At 49.8% G+C, this 16,108-nt stretch overlaps 6 protein-coding genes across 6 annotated transcripts; 4 read left to right on the forward strand and 2 right to left on the reverse strand.

The window, feature by feature from the left end:
- Positions 1–1,432: 1,432 nt before the first annotated feature.
- CONPUDRAFT_144342 (uncharacterized protein) lies at positions 1,433–2,413 on the forward strand (the record flags this gene model as incomplete). The annotated part of the gene is made up of 1 exon (XM_007770977.1): positions 1,433–2,413. One exon carries the CDS (start codon positions 1,433–1,435, stop codon positions 2,411–2,413), a length of 981 nt encoding a protein of 326 aa, XP_007769167.1.
- Positions 2,414–3,516: 1,103 nt separating this feature from the next.
- Positions 3,517–4,248, reverse strand: CONPUDRAFT_144343 (uncharacterized protein; the record flags this gene model as incomplete). Its single annotated transcript, XM_007770978.1, has 3 exons — positions 3,517–3,825; positions 3,883–4,056; positions 4,114–4,248. The coding sequence occupies 3 exons, from the start codon at positions 4,246–4,248 to the stop codon at positions 3,517–3,519; spliced, it is 618 nt and encodes a 205-aa protein (XP_007769168.1).
- Positions 4,249–5,186: 938 nt separating this feature from the next.
- Positions 5,187–6,950, forward strand: CONPUDRAFT_73332 (uncharacterized protein; the record flags this gene model as incomplete). The annotated part of the gene is made up of 6 exons (XM_007770892.1): positions 5,187–5,315; positions 5,374–5,426; positions 5,769–6,074; positions 6,138–6,369; positions 6,429–6,823; positions 6,875–6,950. 6 exons carry the CDS (start codon positions 5,187–5,189, stop codon positions 6,948–6,950), a joined length of 1,191 nt encoding a protein of 396 aa, XP_007769082.1.
- Positions 6,951–10,661: 3,711 nt separating this feature from the next.
- Positions 10,662–11,006, forward strand: CONPUDRAFT_42305 (uncharacterized protein; the record flags this gene model as incomplete). Its single annotated transcript, XM_007770791.1, has 1 exon — positions 10,662–11,006. A coding segment is annotated over one exon (345 nt), but the record flags the coding sequence as incomplete, so codon positions are not given.
- A 996-nt stretch (positions 11,007–12,002) lies between these two features.
- Positions 12,003–14,400, reverse strand: CONPUDRAFT_154199 (P-loop containing nucleoside triphosphate hydrolase protein; the record flags this gene model as incomplete). Its single annotated transcript, XM_007770979.1, has 5 exons — positions 12,003–12,841; positions 12,890–13,163; positions 13,216–13,887; positions 13,939–14,016; positions 14,062–14,400. The coding sequence occupies 5 exons, from the start codon at positions 14,398–14,400 to the stop codon at positions 12,003–12,005; spliced, it is 2,202 nt and encodes a 733-aa protein (XP_007769169.1).
- Positions 14,401–14,720: 320 nt separating this feature from the next.
- Positions 14,721–16,085, forward strand: CONPUDRAFT_82517 (uncharacterized protein). Its single transcript, XM_007770980.1, has 5 exons — positions 14,721–15,243; positions 15,313–15,372; positions 15,419–15,487; positions 15,549–15,716; positions 15,772–16,085. The coding sequence occupies exons 1-5, from the start codon at positions 14,745–14,747 to the stop codon at positions 15,837–15,839; spliced, it is 864 nt and encodes a 287-aa protein (XP_007769170.1). The 5' UTR covers positions 14,721–14,744; the 3' UTR covers positions 15,840–16,085.
- Positions 16,086–16,108: the final 23 nt, after the last annotated feature.

Genomic DNA, 16,108 nt, shown 5'->3' on the forward strand with positions numbered 1-16,108 from the left:
ATTGAAACCCATTCACCTTAATCTTTAAAATAAATTTCAAGTAATACTGCTGATATTATCAAGAATTGCTTGCAGTGTGGAATAGCTAAGCCAGTGGAGAATTGACCGAAGAAAAACATCCGCTGAAGAGCCTGCCCGTCGTGACTGCAAACACGTTTGTGGGCACATCCGGGAGTTGCAAGCTCAAGGGCGTTGAGTGTGAAGTGTTGGCACAACGAGGGAAAGTGGATGAATGCGGTGACAGTATCCATCGATTGGGAATGCATGAGTGGGTGTTTGGTTTTGAATGCTTGACGTCTGCACTTTTGCTAACTAAATTTATCACTGTAGCAACTTCCCGCACCTTGCCGAGAACAGGACGCCCAACTGTGCACGCATGGATGCTCGCTTTTAGCAGTCTATGTACTCGCAGTGCTTCATAGGTTGATTGGGTCACAGCTGACTCTTAATCCCTGCTCCTATGGTTGAGGCCTTAGTGCTGTCCTCTGCTACCGGTCGTGCCCGATTTGGTTGTTGGGAGACCTGCCGTACCCGAACGTGCACCTGTTGTAGCATCCGACGATTCGACGGGTATTATACATATGCACCTCTGACTATTCACCTATTTCTCCCGCCGGAATAATCAATGGCAACGATCGATACATCACCTGCATTTTGCCTGCATTCACGAACTTCACTACTCTGCTACGTTCTCCACAAGCTCTCTACTCCCTCTCAGGGCTCGAACTTAAGCTCGAATATTCCACATACATATGCATGACCTAACACGCCGGTCTATCACTGACTGAAATAAGCTCAAGTACATGTGCCTGTGGGTAGCTTGAGCCCCTCAGATCGTCTCGGACGATGCGGACGATGGTTTTATATTTGTATTTTACCATGTACAGCGCGCGTCCGATGATAGCGGACCTGTGTACTGAGCATTATCTCTTACTACAACAGTTGTATGTGTACTCAATTCATCTTACATTCTCGTATTATCAAGCGCAATATTCTGTGTTGTTGACATACATCCTGAATATTCCACAGTCACGGTGATGCTGGGCATTGCCCGTGAACAACACCTAGTGATTAGCTGATTCCTTGGTGCTCTACCCGCGAACATGCAAGGCGAAGATGAGCTGACCCTCATATATTGAACCTGTAATTATATGGCAAGTGTTCAGGACACTTTCTTAGGCATGTTGGTGCTTCAGCTTCAGTCTCCTTGAAGTTCTACTGCAAAATAGGGGCAAACGGATTTGTGTTGCGCACAAGATAGGGGGGTTCCTAATGCGTAGGGGGCGCGCGTTTGAGTCTGCCTTTTTCTTCCAACCACCTGCCAGCGCGCATGATCAACGTTTCAACACTAGACATCTTGCACTTCCTGGTAGATTGCTCGTTGAAATTCTCCTTGAGCTAGATGTTGACTCCCACTTTACAACACACCGCTATGGTCACCAACAGACTATGGCGTACTCTTTCTGCCTTCAACTGCTCCACCCGAAGATGGGCACCCATACCTTTACGAAACACACAAAGCCAAGTGACGCAGAGGCTTTCTCCCACATCACGGAAAATCGACACTTTATGGACGCAGAGGCTTTCTATCATATCATGGAACATCGACGCCTTCTCCTCGCGGCCCGTCTCACGCGCCAAACTCATCCTCAGCCATATCCTCGAGGGACCGAAATCTCCTGATATCCTCTTTCTCCAAGAAGTCACGCCTGATGTCCGGGCTTCTCTCCTGGACGATGCGAGAGTGCGCGCTGCTTTCCTGGTGACTGACGCCGAAGACCAAACGTCGTTTGAGGACGTGCCCTTTGCGACCATGACGTTGCTGTCCAGCGCGCGCTTTGCCTTCGGCCTGGATTCGCAAAAGGAAAGCGATGGGATCGAGGGAGGGGAAAATTTCATGCTCGGGCGCATCTCCCGCGTGGCACTCCCGAGCAAGTACAGGAGGGATGCGCTTTATGTGGACATCATTCCCCCAACCGCGCCGGGCACATTCTTCCGTCTCATCAACGTGCACCTCGACTCGCTTGGGGATACGCTACACTACCGCACCCATCAGATGGAGATACTGGCCAACGTCCTACGCGAGCCCGGATGCAGTGGCGGGGTCATTGCGGGCGACTTCAACGCCATCAGCCCCGAGGATGATGGGCTCGTCAACAAGAACGGACTGGTAGATGCGTGGGTCGCATTGCACGGGGGGGCAGACCCTGATGGAGCCACGTGGGGTGTCGGCGTGGAACGGCGGAATGGACTGGGGCCGGGCAGGTTGGACAAGATTGCAATGATGGGCTTAAAAGCTAAGGAAATGGAGGTCCTCCGCCCTGGTCCTATTGAGGTGCCCAGGCCGGGCGAGGAACCTGTCGAGATTCCTTGGAGTGACCATTGTGGGCTGAGATGCACCTTTACCATCTGAATACTGTGCATACACAATCGCAGGTTCATCACAGCGTGATTTAATATATAACCTTCTTGTATTCTGATGTAGTAGGGTCGTCCGCTGCAGTTAGTGCTGTGTGCGTTTCTTGTACTGTGACTTTGTGATTCTTGATTCTTGAGACGCTTACCAAGACCATAATCGATCGGAGATGGGATTCCACTGTCAAGCCCAGTGAATATGCCTCCGGATGAAAACGGAGGAGGACGGTTGAGAGCGGTTGTCTGTAGGTGTAGCGTAAATCAGATTATGAAAGTGCCACTGTTGCCTGTAGCCAAAGAGAGATTGCGATAAATAAATAAATAAAAAATGTGCCGCGCCTGCTTGCACTGGGGCAGGATTCCAAAGTTGTTCTAGTCATTACCTATACAGTACATCCTCAACTTAAATAAATACCTATATAGATGTGTTCATCTCTGCTTGAATTCCTCTCCTCTCTTCTACTCTCAATGCGGTACCCTACTACCAGAATAGTACCAAGTGCCCAACTCAGACATTACCTAGGCATCGAACTTCAGCCCACCACGCGCGGTTTAAAACAACGTAAAAAATGTCCATTCAACACGTAGAGGTAGTAACAAGCGAGTGGAGATAGACAAGCGACCGGGAAAGACTAGGGGAAACATATAACTTATAGTACACGGGGAAGTTTCGAGTGTCCGATCACGAGAAGCTACAGTAAACAACGCGAAAATGCCTGCAAACGCCTACTAGATACCGCTCAAAGGTCGCGAGCGTGGCCAACACTGGTAGTCCAGTAGTATTCTAGCGAATCGTGTCAACTCGTGTGGAACCTGGGCGCCAAAGGCGTCGGTTGCGCAAAGAGAGGAGACAAACGACCAGACGAACCGAAACGACGAGTCCACGAATATGGGGGCCTAAATCTCGATGAAGGTGATAAGCTTTATGAAAAGGGGAAAGGGAAAAAAACAAGGCGAACCTGAACGACGAGTCCACGAGTCCAAGGCCTAGACGTGAAGGTCGTTAGTTATAAGTCCGAGAAGGTGAGATGGAAGAAAGAGACGAACCGGACTTGACGTAGCGATCCACTGGTCAAAGCACCCGTCCGCACCAACAACCTCCTAAACGAGACTCAGCTTGGTCTTCCAATCCTCCTCAGACCACTCGGTCTCCTTCTCGAGATACATGGGGAGGGCCTTTTCAAGAGCGGCCTTGATGGTAGCCTTCTCAGCATCGTTCCTGTACCTCGTGGACACACCGCCCTTCGAGAGAAGAGCCTTGACGTCGTCGAGATCACGCATTCCCTTGTTGCCGTCCTCGCGTTCCGGAGCCGACAGAATCTTCATCTTGATGACTTCGTTGACTTCGGGCCACGGGACGTCGGTATCCTTGAACTCTCCAAGAAGGACTCCAAGGGGCATAAACCCGGTCTACGTATCCAGTGTATTAGTACGAGCCACGATGAGCAATATAAAGTATGCACTCACCACGCCCTCGTCGATGATGTCGATGGGGATGATGACTTTCGTGACGGGATCACGGTAGGTCACTCCACAGACCTTCTCGAAATTGGGGGTGAAGGATCTGTCCAAAGCGACAATGTCGTTGCGGAGTCTCTTACGGTCAATAGTCACCTCTCCCTTGAGGACGACATCGATGTCCTAATGCCCAGTTGTCAGTAATCGGACTCTGCACCGTAAACGGTGAATGGCACTAACGTTGGTGTTGCGAAGCCCCAGATTTTGCATAAACAAGCCTCCGGGCACGGAGACCCTGGTCGTAGCAGCCTGAGCACCGAGCGCAGTTCTCATGGCCCGGAAGAAGGGCACAAGAGCAGACTGAGGAACAGCCATTGTTTTATCTACTTGGAACGCTGGAATCGGGGAACACCCAGAAGGATCGGACGAAGACCAAAACTGAGACGGCAGTTTGGATGAGAGACGTTACGGAAACGAATAAAGGAGGTGAAAAACGAGAGGCGGAAGAAGAGATGGGACATACAAGCGCGCAGTGAGCGAGGTATAAGTATGTATTGCGGCGAGCATAGCAAGAGAGCAATGAAAGGTTCAAAGAACCGTAAGAAGCGAGAAAAGAAAGGAAGCAGCATACCTGGGCTACAAAAGGAAAGGATTGTCGTTCAAAAGAGAATGGCCTGAGGAGCAGGGCGTTCTAGAGCATGGAGCTAGGAATGCTGAGGTCCGAAGACGTTGGGGGTCCGAGGAGGTCAAATTTGTGGCGTAAGGTTGGCGTAATAATTTCGTATTTGCACGTTACAAGTTCAAGGTTTAAACGCTTAAGCGCTTAAGGCTCATCTACTTATGCTGACAGCAGGCATACCCCATCCTGCTACCCCTTCTACCTCCGGAGTCATTCTATATACTCGTAACTTTTATCATCAAGAGGATATCGAGCCATGGGCGCCGAGGGCCCATCAGTAAAACCGCAAATTTCTTGCTACCTTGTGGCCTTGTGACAAGGTGACAAGGCATCATGTAACACCATTGAATTCTAGAAACAATCTAATGCTTACTACTCCGATATTCCCACGCTGCATACAATGTTTAAGGACCGGAATATGATCTAGGGATACTCCTGGATGATTGAGCGAAGTCAACTTCTTTCCCTTGTAGACGCTTGTCCGTGTAAACTCCGCTCCTCCGAAGCAAGCTTGCCGCGTCAATAGACTTACCTTGCCGATTTCGGCGTCCTGGTCGAATTATTGGCTTGCGCAGAGTTGCACAACCTTGTACAAGCCGCGACAAGGATTTTTCAAGTCTATTGATGCTCACTAATGGCAAGTTGCCTCGTGCAGTCACTAGGATTCCAGATGAGCGGTGACTCACCACTTGCAGTTCCTGATGAACTCTGGGTCGTTATCTTGCTTGAAACTGATCTTGCTTCCCTCGTAACATGCAAGCAAGTAAGATCCTGTCGCTCGTCCGCAAATTGATGCTTACATCGAGAACCTCATGATTTAGGTTTGCCAACGCTTCTTACTGATTGTAGAGAACGACGTCGGCGTCACGGTTCAGTATCATTTTCATCAGGATTTTGACACGTGTATTAACCGCACTTTCCTGTCTTTACCAGAGTGAACCTACTTTCCCAAAATTTGAAACCACAATTCTGCTACATTTGAGGATCCAAATCGGTCTGAAAGACTTGTAGCTTACTCTTGTTAATGAGATTTGCAGCTTCAGTGCCACTGATGTGGTTTTCTAGCCAAATATTCTCTAGTAAAGAGCCGAAAATACCAAAAAAGTAGGTTCATCTCGGCAAAGTCAGGATAATGCCGGTAAAGCGGCTTGTCATTTTCCTGATGTTGGGCTCCAAGCCCAATGCAAGCTCCATCTCTTTTCTCCTGATACCACAGGTCAAGAAGGTCTGGCATCGCGCCTTGCCGCGTTGAGAGCTCAACAAAGAGCGTGGGGTACCTTGCTTGGTCAACGAACAGGCCTGTTGATCTGCAAACATCCTCTGGCGTTCGGCTCTGGAAATTATATGGCGACAATCTCTGCGTAGTTAGCAATGACTTTGTGCATTGCACTCGCCTAGCGTCACCGATCAGAGGACTTGAGCAGCATCAATGGAAGATTGATCACTCCTTCGGAGCGCATTGGGACTTCTGTGCTGATCCATCACAGGATCTACTTATTTTAGTTCAAGAAACGGAGTCAAGGTGAGTATACATCACTGATGTAGCGTCTAGGGATTTCTTGATCTAATCGCATAATTGTCGAAGGCTGGCGTTCGAAATATACCTACTCTCCCTTTCGAACGGGCTACGCCACCTCGCTGCAGTTGAAGAAATTCTGTACCATGTCCCCGAGAAATCCTGGGGTGATATTAGTCCTGAATGGGACCTATCAGTTGAAGTCTACCAATCACACGTTGGAATATCTATACAAGAATCAAATGGACGTCTCCCAGTAGAGTTTGCGGCGTGGAACTGGACAACTGGGAAGCTCGTCTGCGTTAGTGATCTCGTCGTACCCATCTGTACAAAGACTTATATTCATATTTTCATATGCAGCATATCGAGTTTGAACACTATAAAGTCGAGTCCTTCACATTTCTTCCCGGAGATCTCGTCATGTTTGGCATGGCCGCTGTCATTGACGAGGAGTTACACGACGCGCATCTCGCGTTTCTGCTGAAAGAGGTTCTGTCCTTTCAGGCCTCGGAACAAGATCACAGCGGCTTCTACGTGAACATGCAGATCAAGGATCTTAATCCGTATGCAGCATGTCGCCACTGGAGTAAACCCGACTCAGCGTTGAAAGCGATATGGAAAGGGGTTCTCAACATAGGGATTGACTCTTCCAACGTTGAGGGAAGACAGACAACGGTCAAAATCCCGTGGAGGGAAGATGACAAACCGATGTGGAACAGCGTCATTCAGGGGAGGATGCAGTTGTCTTTATATCTGTGAGTTATTCCTTCTATGGTCCTATTCTTGACACCGATCGGATCAACGAGTCAGGCTCATTACGGGATGAAAGTAGAGTTTGGAGTCATTACTCTGGAGGATCCGGAAAATCCACACAAGAATTGAGGTTGAATGTTTTCGAGTATTAATCATGTACTATATGGTATCCCTGGCGCATTAGCTCTTCTTGATTTTTCTCTACGACTGAGGTTTGCTCTGCCTCTGGACATGAGCTGGCACGACAATCTTGCGTACACATCGGGTTGAAGGGAGTTCGACGGCCTTTAAATTGCCACGGTTTGTTCACACGGGGTTCAACAGAACACGCGCCTCTTGTTTCTTCCAGTCACAATCGTCTCGGGTGGACATCATTGTCTACATCTATCATTCCCTGATGAGAAAAGGAAAACCATTATCAGGCAGCTCTCTGACATTAGATTGCTTCGGGAAAGGCGCTTTCAGAACATTTGCCGATGTACGCCTGAATCCTGCGCGTATTCCACTTGCCTGAGAACTAGTCTTAATCTGGACTCGGGCATCCCATAGCTCATCCTGAGCGCTCCACGGCACGGCGCACGTATATATTAGACTCGTAACCAGTCTCCCATGCGCGTGCCTAATAAGGCAACGAACCAAGCGGTTCTCGCGTCAGGGAGACTGGGACAAAATGTCAACTCGCTGGTAGGCGACCGACGGAGTTCGAAAATTAGCGGATGGGAACGGATTGGTAAGGGCTTCGCGAAGCCGGCATCGTGGTGCCGAGGCTATCGACGCCGGTAATCTTATCTTAGCTCATGGGTATTCGACACGTCCACCGACGCGTCCTAGTTAGCTGAATATAATCGATTTTACCTGCTATCCCTCCCCGCGTGAAGCTTTCTAATGGCGACATACTGGAGCTATGGTCACCTCTACTCTCAGGCGACCGCTCCTCCGCTCATCTGGGACTACAGCTGGCTAGGGACTCTTACTATGGAACAGAGGAAGAACGAACTCTTGCGCGCTGTCGGAGGCTGGGGTCGAACCGATCGACCTCGTCTATGCGCACCCATCTTTTGCAAAAGAAGAGACCAAGATACGGCTTGCCATGGATATTCTAGTCGACAAAGCTATGCAGGATGAAACGGAGCCTTCTCGCCCTTGCGAGCGAACCCAGTGGTATGAATACAGTGAACTTCGTTGAGGAGAAGATGGCCGATATTTTTGCTGAATGAGTGTACTCGCATGATGACTCATGAGCGAGCCGAGCTGAGGTATGTGTCCTTTGTAACGAAAAAACTACTCCGGCGCGACCAGTATGTTCTGGTAAACACCTCTGAATATGTCCTGGATAATGTAGAATAAAGATTAATAGATATATGCGCAGAATATATGCACATCCCAAAGTTTCTTGTCATCGGGTGTATCCTCGTTGATTTGGATGGTACAGATATCGTAGCTATTAAACTCTTAGACCTTTGCGATGGTTAGGGAAGTGTTCATAGCTGGAATAAAGCTTACATGATTCTTCTGGAGAGGCTTGAGTGGTGAAACTGTAATGGTGATTTTTCGAGCGCGTGCAAAGACTAATGAAAGGATCATGGCTAATGTCTTGCCATAGCCTGTTCCTGCACGGACAATAACGTGCTCTCCGGCTATAATTCCAATATTAGCTTTGATTTGGAAGTTCTGTAACGTTCGCTCGCCTGATAATCGAGCGTCGAACCATGTTGTCATTGCAAAGACTGTCTCGACCTGCTCGAATGTAAGATTATCGAGGAATGATCGGAGGAGTTTCTTGAGCGACTCGTGCGCGTTATTGGACAGGGCCCCGGGTATATCAATAATAAAATGGTTGTTTATTATTTAAGGGAGCGGAGTAAGGGATAAGTGCATAAATACATGGGCTCGACGCGTTAATGAGGCGGGGGAGCGCGTTCAGACGCGTCGTATCTAATCTACAGGGGCTGATCTTCCCTATTCGGACAGAGATCTCTCTCGGGCCGAGCTAAGTTTCAAACTCCGTTGGTCGCCTGCCAGCGAGTCGACATTTTGTCCCAGTCTCTCTGACGCGAGAGCCTGTGGCTCGTTGCCTTATTAGGCCGCATAAGAAGAGACAGGTCACGAGTCTACGTATATATTAGACTCGTGACCAGCCAACGCTTGTGCGTACCTAAATAGGCAACAGGCCCCATGGGCCTTCGCGCCAGCGAGACTGGGGGATAATCTCGACTTGCTGGCTTGGGCCGCCGGAGTTTGAAAATTAGCAGATGGGAAGAGATAAGATAAGCCGGCACAGGGGCTGCCGAAGGATCGGCGCACCTTCTCGTGTCTCGACGCGCCTCGACGCGCCGTATAGTAGCAATATAATCGTATTTTGTCCCTCCCCTCGCGCGTGAGTAGCCCGAATGGACCCACAGGGTGTCCCAGTGAACCAGCGGTACGATCTGCCCCCCTGGGCCTATGTACAGTGGAATATACCACCCCACATGCTCCGAGTCGACCAAATCATCCTCGCATTGACATGGGCTATTTCTCAGGCTGGATACACTGTGATCAAGCTCTTTCTCGCCGACGAAAATAACTGCAATGAAGAGTCTCGTATCTTGGCTGCTCTGGAAATACTACAAGCTACAAGACTATCTGTTACTGACTTGCTGCTCAAGATCATCTATGCCGACGAAAAATCGTACCTCTCGGTCTATCGGACTGGTTTCTTCAATAGTAACGCTATCGAATTCCTCTGGAATGGGCTCGGGGGACTGAACGAATGGAAGAAAAGGCTAAAAGACTGGCTCAGTGCAAATTACTTGGCGCATATACTCACCTTTGTCGACAAGGAAATGACTCGAGTCTCGAAAGCTCTCCTTGGTGTCTCGGGCGACGAGCTCACTCCAGAGATGCTGGAATCATTCGATCTCAACAAGGACCTCTCAGAGCGCATCAAGGAACTTATGCCGAGGACATTCGAGCTTGTTTCTGCGCTTGTTCGAACGAAGGCCCAACGCTTGGACGATCTACGACAAGATACTCTTGCGGTATTTTTTCCTTGGTCTCTAGCTCGTCTATCTAACGTTCTAATTCCCTGCAAAGGGTGTCACAACGTTTATCTGCCAGTTCGCGCACCTGCGCTCTCAGAAGAACATGTTGTTTCAAAATCAATTCGGTATATTTCTACTCAGTCTCAACATGCCGAAGCGCGCCGTCGAAGTCATGGCAAAGCTTGGTCTATGTCCGTCGTGGTCTTCCCTCAAGCGTACGAATGCAAAGCTCGCTGAGAAGCAGATCCTTCGCGCTCGTCTGGCTGCGCTCGGCTTTCACTGTATATGCTGGGATAATGTGCAGATTATCTTCAGCACGCACGCGACTCAGCGCGAGCAAGGTCCTACCAAGTTCACAAAAGGTACTCAGGTTGTTTTGTATGTCAGGGAGGGTGATCCACTCGATCTCGCCGAGTGCCTCCCTGATATTCTTGCTCGTCGAGCGACTGGCGAGGTAATAAACTACCAGGACGACATTCGCACTAATAAAGCTCAGCGCGCCGATATTCTTTGACATTTCGTACTGGACCTCGTCAAAATTCTTCGGCAGTCTTCGGGCGATGCATACGAGTATCTTGGCGACCCAGACGAGCTCGAACACTCGAGCTACTGCCCGTGCAACGCCGGGGAAAAGTTCGAGCAATATACCCTTCCCACTTTGACCATCGACGAGTCTACTACCGACGGGAACGCTCAGATCGTCGATGTAACTTACACGCAGATCCTCAAGATTCTCAAAGAACACTTCGAGGGACGCTCTATTACCTCTGTAAACGACCAGCTAACGAACGTTCGCATCCGAAGTGCTGTGCACAGGCGTCTCGAGGATACCTGTGCTCTCAATCGCATCGAAAACATTCAACTCGGCATCGGTTTATTTCACCTTCTCATGAACTTTGCATGGATGATCCTCTCGACTCACAGAGGTGCTATCGAGCAGGCGGGTAGCCTTGCATGGTACATTGGACGCCTAGGGCTTTCTCGACTCGGAAACTCGAAGCCCGACTATCAGACTCTGGTCGATCTATTTACTGTTGTTCTACAAGCGAACGTTCTAGTCTACTGGGAACTGACCACAGGAAAATCGCTTGACGAGCTTTCAAAGGAGAAGCCGACCGCTGCTCAGCTACTCGATCTTGCGCGTCAGATGCACGCCAAATATTTCTCTCTCTATTCTTGTGGCAAGGGCGATAACGAAGACGAGCTGCTTCGTAACGTCGTTCTCCTCAATCGCGATTTATTACTATTTTACGAGCTTACTCTCTCCGTCTCTTCTGGCGACTTTGGGCGTGTGGAACTCTTCCTCGGGACCTGCACCGAAATGTTTGCTGGTGGCGGGTGCCACAACTATATGAACGAGCTTTTTCATCTCATCCAGAACCTCAAGAAGGTCTGGACGCCTGCATTCGCGTTTGTCCCTTCGATTTTTTGTCTCTGATTATATACTGATAATTCCGAAGCGATGTGATGCGCCGGCACATGTTCGTTAATACTACAGGACACCCGGGGCACTTCATGGGTTCTGACATGAACCTCGAGCATATCATTAACCTCATAAAGGTACGTGCTTCACTACATTATATCTCTGTTCTTGATGCGACTGATATTAGTTCTATTATTCATCTAAAGGCATACACGGGTCCTGGGACCAGCTCGGAGTCTACGCTACTAACCTGCCGCTGTACCAGCCGATCAAAAATCAATTTGCTCGATGGTACAGCGCTGCGTATGGAGGAACAAAGCACACGCACCCTGATATGGGCCGGGACATTCGGAACACCATGGATGGCATCAAAGAGCATGGGCTGGGCGAATATCATGCAGGGAGAAAGGTCAAGGTTCGGACAATTGATGTTCTAGCAAAAGGTGCAGAGATCGTGTCGTCATCAGCGATCGAGAGGTTTGTAAAGGCGTACCTCGCTTGGATTAACCACCCAAGTGCCGAGACGGCCGCTGACTTCGAGATTTGCGAGAGAGAAGCTGAGGAAGAGCGCGAGGCTATGACACTTATGTTTGATGCACTCCTTGATCAGGACGGCGATGATGATGCTGATTTTTTTACTGCGCTTCAACGCAGTTCAAACCTTTCTAATTCAATGTCTTTTGCTTCGCATATACCCACTAGCACGTAGATAATTTTATCAGCTGTCTACTGTACTCATATGCTACTATACAACTCCTTATCTATTTCTACAGGTCCGTTTGTTCTCTGGCGTGGTTTCGGACGAGGGACTCGAGGCTGGGTGTTAGATGGACTGGGACTGGGAGATCGTGTTCGTTGCCGCTTGGTCTGCGAAGGGCCGGCGTCACCACTGTCGTGCTGAGAGAGTGTTGAAGTATTCTTGCGTTTCCCCTTCGCTTTTGACGGTTTCTTCGATTTTTGAGGTTTGGAGGCGTCCTTTGCCTCCTGTGCTGCGATCCTAGCAGCCGGGTCCTCATGTGTCCAGCCATTTAAATTAATAGACGAATTATACGAGTAGAGCTGCTGAGAGTACTCAGCTTGGCTCTGGGAATGTTGCTGCACTGGTCGCTTCAAAGCGGCCGCTTCAGCCTTGCGTGCAGCAAGATCGGCGTCATGGGCTGCGATAACTTCGAAGACTGAGGGAGCAACATCCTCGGCCCACTCGCTATTTTCGCTGAGGAGTTTGACGAGAGCGGCGGTGGATGGGATCGCATCTAGAGGAGAGAGAACAACGGTGTCGATATGTTTTTTGCTGAGGAGATAGCTCTCAGGCCATGCATAGTCGAGTCGAGGCGCTATTTCGGACCTCAGAGTCTCGAGGCGCTGTCGAAGTTCGTCGTGTTCTGTGCGCGAGCGTGTCTTGGGCTTCGGTATGTTGTCTTTCTTTTTCTGAGTCGACGGCTGACTCTGCGACTGCGTCTCGCCATCAGACGTGGCCTTTTGCGTGTGGAATGGACGGGGGAAGAGCTGGGCAGGATCAAAGGTGCTCGCCCTGCCGCAGTTATCGCAGCAGTGGGGGCCTAGAAATGTGGTGGCTATATACATGTTAGCGTACAAACCATTGGTAGTAAGTATATGCGCACCTTCTGGGCTGGTATCACCGTCCTTCGCCGCTAGGTACGCTCGTCTGCATGTCTTGAGCGAGATATACTCGCGAATTCCTGGATCGGCTCGCTTCTCGCGAGCGCTCGGTTTGTCGCTCTCCTCTGTCGTTAATGCCCACGGCTCTGCGATAACGAGACAAACAGTCTCGAGTGTCGGGGTACGGCCTCCGCGTCCGAACATTTGCAACATGGTGATTTCGTCGCAGGGAGCCCCAACACAAATAATCCGAGCGATGTTGGGCGAATTGATGCCCTTGTAATAATTCTATTCAGCTGCTGTACATAGAGTAAAATTAAAGACTTACATGTGAAGCTGCAGACGTTGAGATCAGTGTACTTATCTTGTCCGTGTGCATGAAGTCATTGTATATCTCATCATTGTACTCGGGAGACATTCCTGCATGAAGATGAGCGACGATCCTATCAGTTTGCAGAGAGGGAGGGAAATGTTTGCGTAGATGTCGCGCTATCGTAGCCGTAGCCTCGCGATTTTCCACGAAGATCACAGTCTTGGGTGGCATGGTCGGATTGGAGTACAAGGGAATAAGAAAATTATAATTTTTGAGGTTTGAGATGCTGCCGTGAAGCTCATGGACAGCATAGAAGTGATTCGGATGATTAGTTGGCTGCAGGATCTTGAGTGTCTGGTCGGGATCAAGGCGTAGCGATCCAAGGACAGTGTAGAGGGTGGGTGGTGGAAGTGTTGCTGAGAGCACAAGGATTGGTGTATCCTTGGCTAGAAGGGCTCGAATATTTGCGATCTTGCCGTATGCTGGTCGAAAGGCGTACTCCTCACCTCGACGAGGTAGACCGGCCGTCTGGATCATGTGGGCTTCGTCACAGTTAAGAAAGCCGATGCTCTTCACGAAAGCTCGCGACGTGAGCATGATGAAGGCGAGGCGTGGTAGGTGTCCGTTGTGTCGAAAGAATTGCTCGGGGGCGACAAGGATATTTCTGTACACTCCCTGGGCGATATCCTGCATAACAGTAAGGCATGTTAATGCGAATAGTAGATCGAAAACACGTACCTTCCATAGGTTTTTATCATCTGGTGTGTCCTCGTTGATTTGAACGGTCTTGATCCCATATTGCTCGAATTCGTGAACCTAGAGACTGGTTAGCTGACAGAATAGAAGTATATAGTGACTTACATGATTTTTTTGGAGCAATTTAAGCGGTGAGATGGTGATCGCGATTTTTGACTGGTCGCCGAGCAGCAGGGGTAGTACCATAGCCATTGTCTTGCCGTACCCGGTTCCTGCGCGAACGACAACGTTCTGGCCAGACAGAGTGGCCACCGTGGATTGTAGTTGAAACTCCCGAGGAGTTTTAGTACCATTGAACTGCTTGTCGAACCAGGATGTAGCCTTGAAGACGATCTGAGCCTGTTCAAAGGAGAGGCTCTCGACAAACGATGGGGATAGTTCTTCGAGCGATTTCTGCGCGTTCGGGGAAAGTTCTTCGGTAGGTAGTAGATCGAATATATTCATGACGAGTACACGAGAGGGACGGTCGACGAGGAAGTAGTATACGAGATAACAAGTACTACGCGAAGGGACTTAGACGCGACGCATCTAATCTACAGGGGTTAATTTTCCTCTTTCAGCCATTGATTTTCCTCGGGCCGAGCTAATTTTCAAACTCCGGCGGCCCAAGCCAGCAAGTCGAGATTATCCCCCAGTCTCGCTGGCGCGAAGACCCATGGGGTCTGTTGCCTATTTAGGCACGCACAAGCTGAGACTGGTCACGAGTCTACGTATATATAACCAGCAAGACCTATCCAATTCCGAACTTCCTTGTTTGGTCTCTCATCTTTCTTCCCAGCGCTGCACCGATGGCCTCTCACTCAAACGTCCTCGCCCATCCGCTCGGGGACGCATGTTTTCGGACCGTGCAGCACACCGGTACCGCTATCGGCAAAACCGAACAAGTCGGGGGCATGCCAACGTACATCACCGGCGCCAACCAGACGGATCCCAAGGCGATCGTGCTCTTCTTCTCGGATGTGTTCGGCCCGTTCTACATCAACAACCAGCTGTTGATGGACTACTATGCATCTCAAGGTGCGCCATCTGTCAAGCGGCATGTTTGCTATGTCTTCCGCAATCATGGCTATAAATATGTGGGCCTTATGCCATTTGAAATGAAAGGCTTCACAGTCCTGGGGATCGACTACTTCCTCGGGGATCCGGTCACCGAGGCCCGCTTGAAGGACAAGAACTTCGATCGCAATACTTGGAGACCTGGCGTCGAGAAGATCGCGGAGGAGCGAATACCGGGTTGGATAGAGGCCATCAAGCAGCGCTATCCCGGAGCCAAGTTCTGTACAGTCGGTGCGCATTTCCACTCAGCACTCGCTTGTTGCTACGAAGCAGCATGGATAAAATTCATGGGATAATCAGGAAACTGCTTCGGCGCTCCGTATGCAATGGACGCTTGCAAGGACGACTCGTTTGTCTGCGGTGAGCAATCTCTCTGGCGAAGTTACCGTCGTGCATATGCACACAGGCTCAGGAATACCAGCTGCGGTTGCCCACCCATCCAAGCTTACCGAGGATCACTTCACTTCGTTACGAGGTACGCGACACCGGAATCGAGTCACAGATAATGTGCATCCACTAATTGACATTCTTCTCAGTCCCCATCTTGCTGGCATGCGCCGAAATCGATCACGCTTTTCCGGCCGAGCTACGACGCCGCGCGGAAGACATCTTCGTCTCGCGCAAGCACACATACCACTTCACGATATTCTCTGGCGTCTCGCACGGGTTCGCTGCGCGCGGTGATCCGAACGTGGAGAATGACTGTGAGTGTTATCCGTGTTCTTGAATCATGTTCCGTCTCTGACGTAGGTGAGATAGGCTGGGCAAAAGAGGAGTGCGCGAGAGGGATTGTGCAGTGGTTCAAGCGGTTCACTAGCCGGCCTTGAGCTTGCCGTTCCTTCCATCACCCATTTGGCAGAATCCTAGCACAAATGTGAACGTGTACACCTCCCTATCTAAAACAAAGAGAATCAATCGGATAATGTTCACTGCATCGTGTCGTCCTGAGCTGTCATACATGCAATGTACCGTGGTCCATCGGTCAGCATCTTGACAAAAACAGGACTAGTTTTGTAAAGGAGATAAGGGACTCGTTCCCTACATCTAATAGATTGTTTATGAATATTGCAACCTGAAACCCAGAACAACACCGCAC

This window comes from Coniophora puteana (assembly GCF_000271625.1).
Source record: "Coniophora puteana RWD-64-598 SS2 unplaced genomic scaffold CONPUscaffold_7, whole genome shotgun sequence".
NCBI classification, from domain to species: domain Eukaryota; kingdom Fungi; phylum Basidiomycota; class Agaricomycetes; order Boletales; family Coniophoraceae; genus Coniophora; species Coniophora puteana.

Bases quoted from the DNA above. Each gene is read 5' to 3' on its own strand.
- CONPUDRAFT_82517 (XM_007770980.1), top strand. From the start codon at position 14,745: ATGGCCTCTCACTCAAACGTCCTCGCCCATCCGCTCGGGGACGCATGT. The intron at 15,373-15,418 runs GTGAGCAATCTC...ATATGCACACAG, and splicing joins GGACGACTCGTTTGTCTGCG to GCTCAGGAATACCAGCTGCG. The intron at 15,717-15,771 runs GTGAGTGTTATC...TAGGTGAGATAG, and splicing joins TCCGAACGTGGAGAATGACT to GCTGGGCAAAAGAGGAGTGC.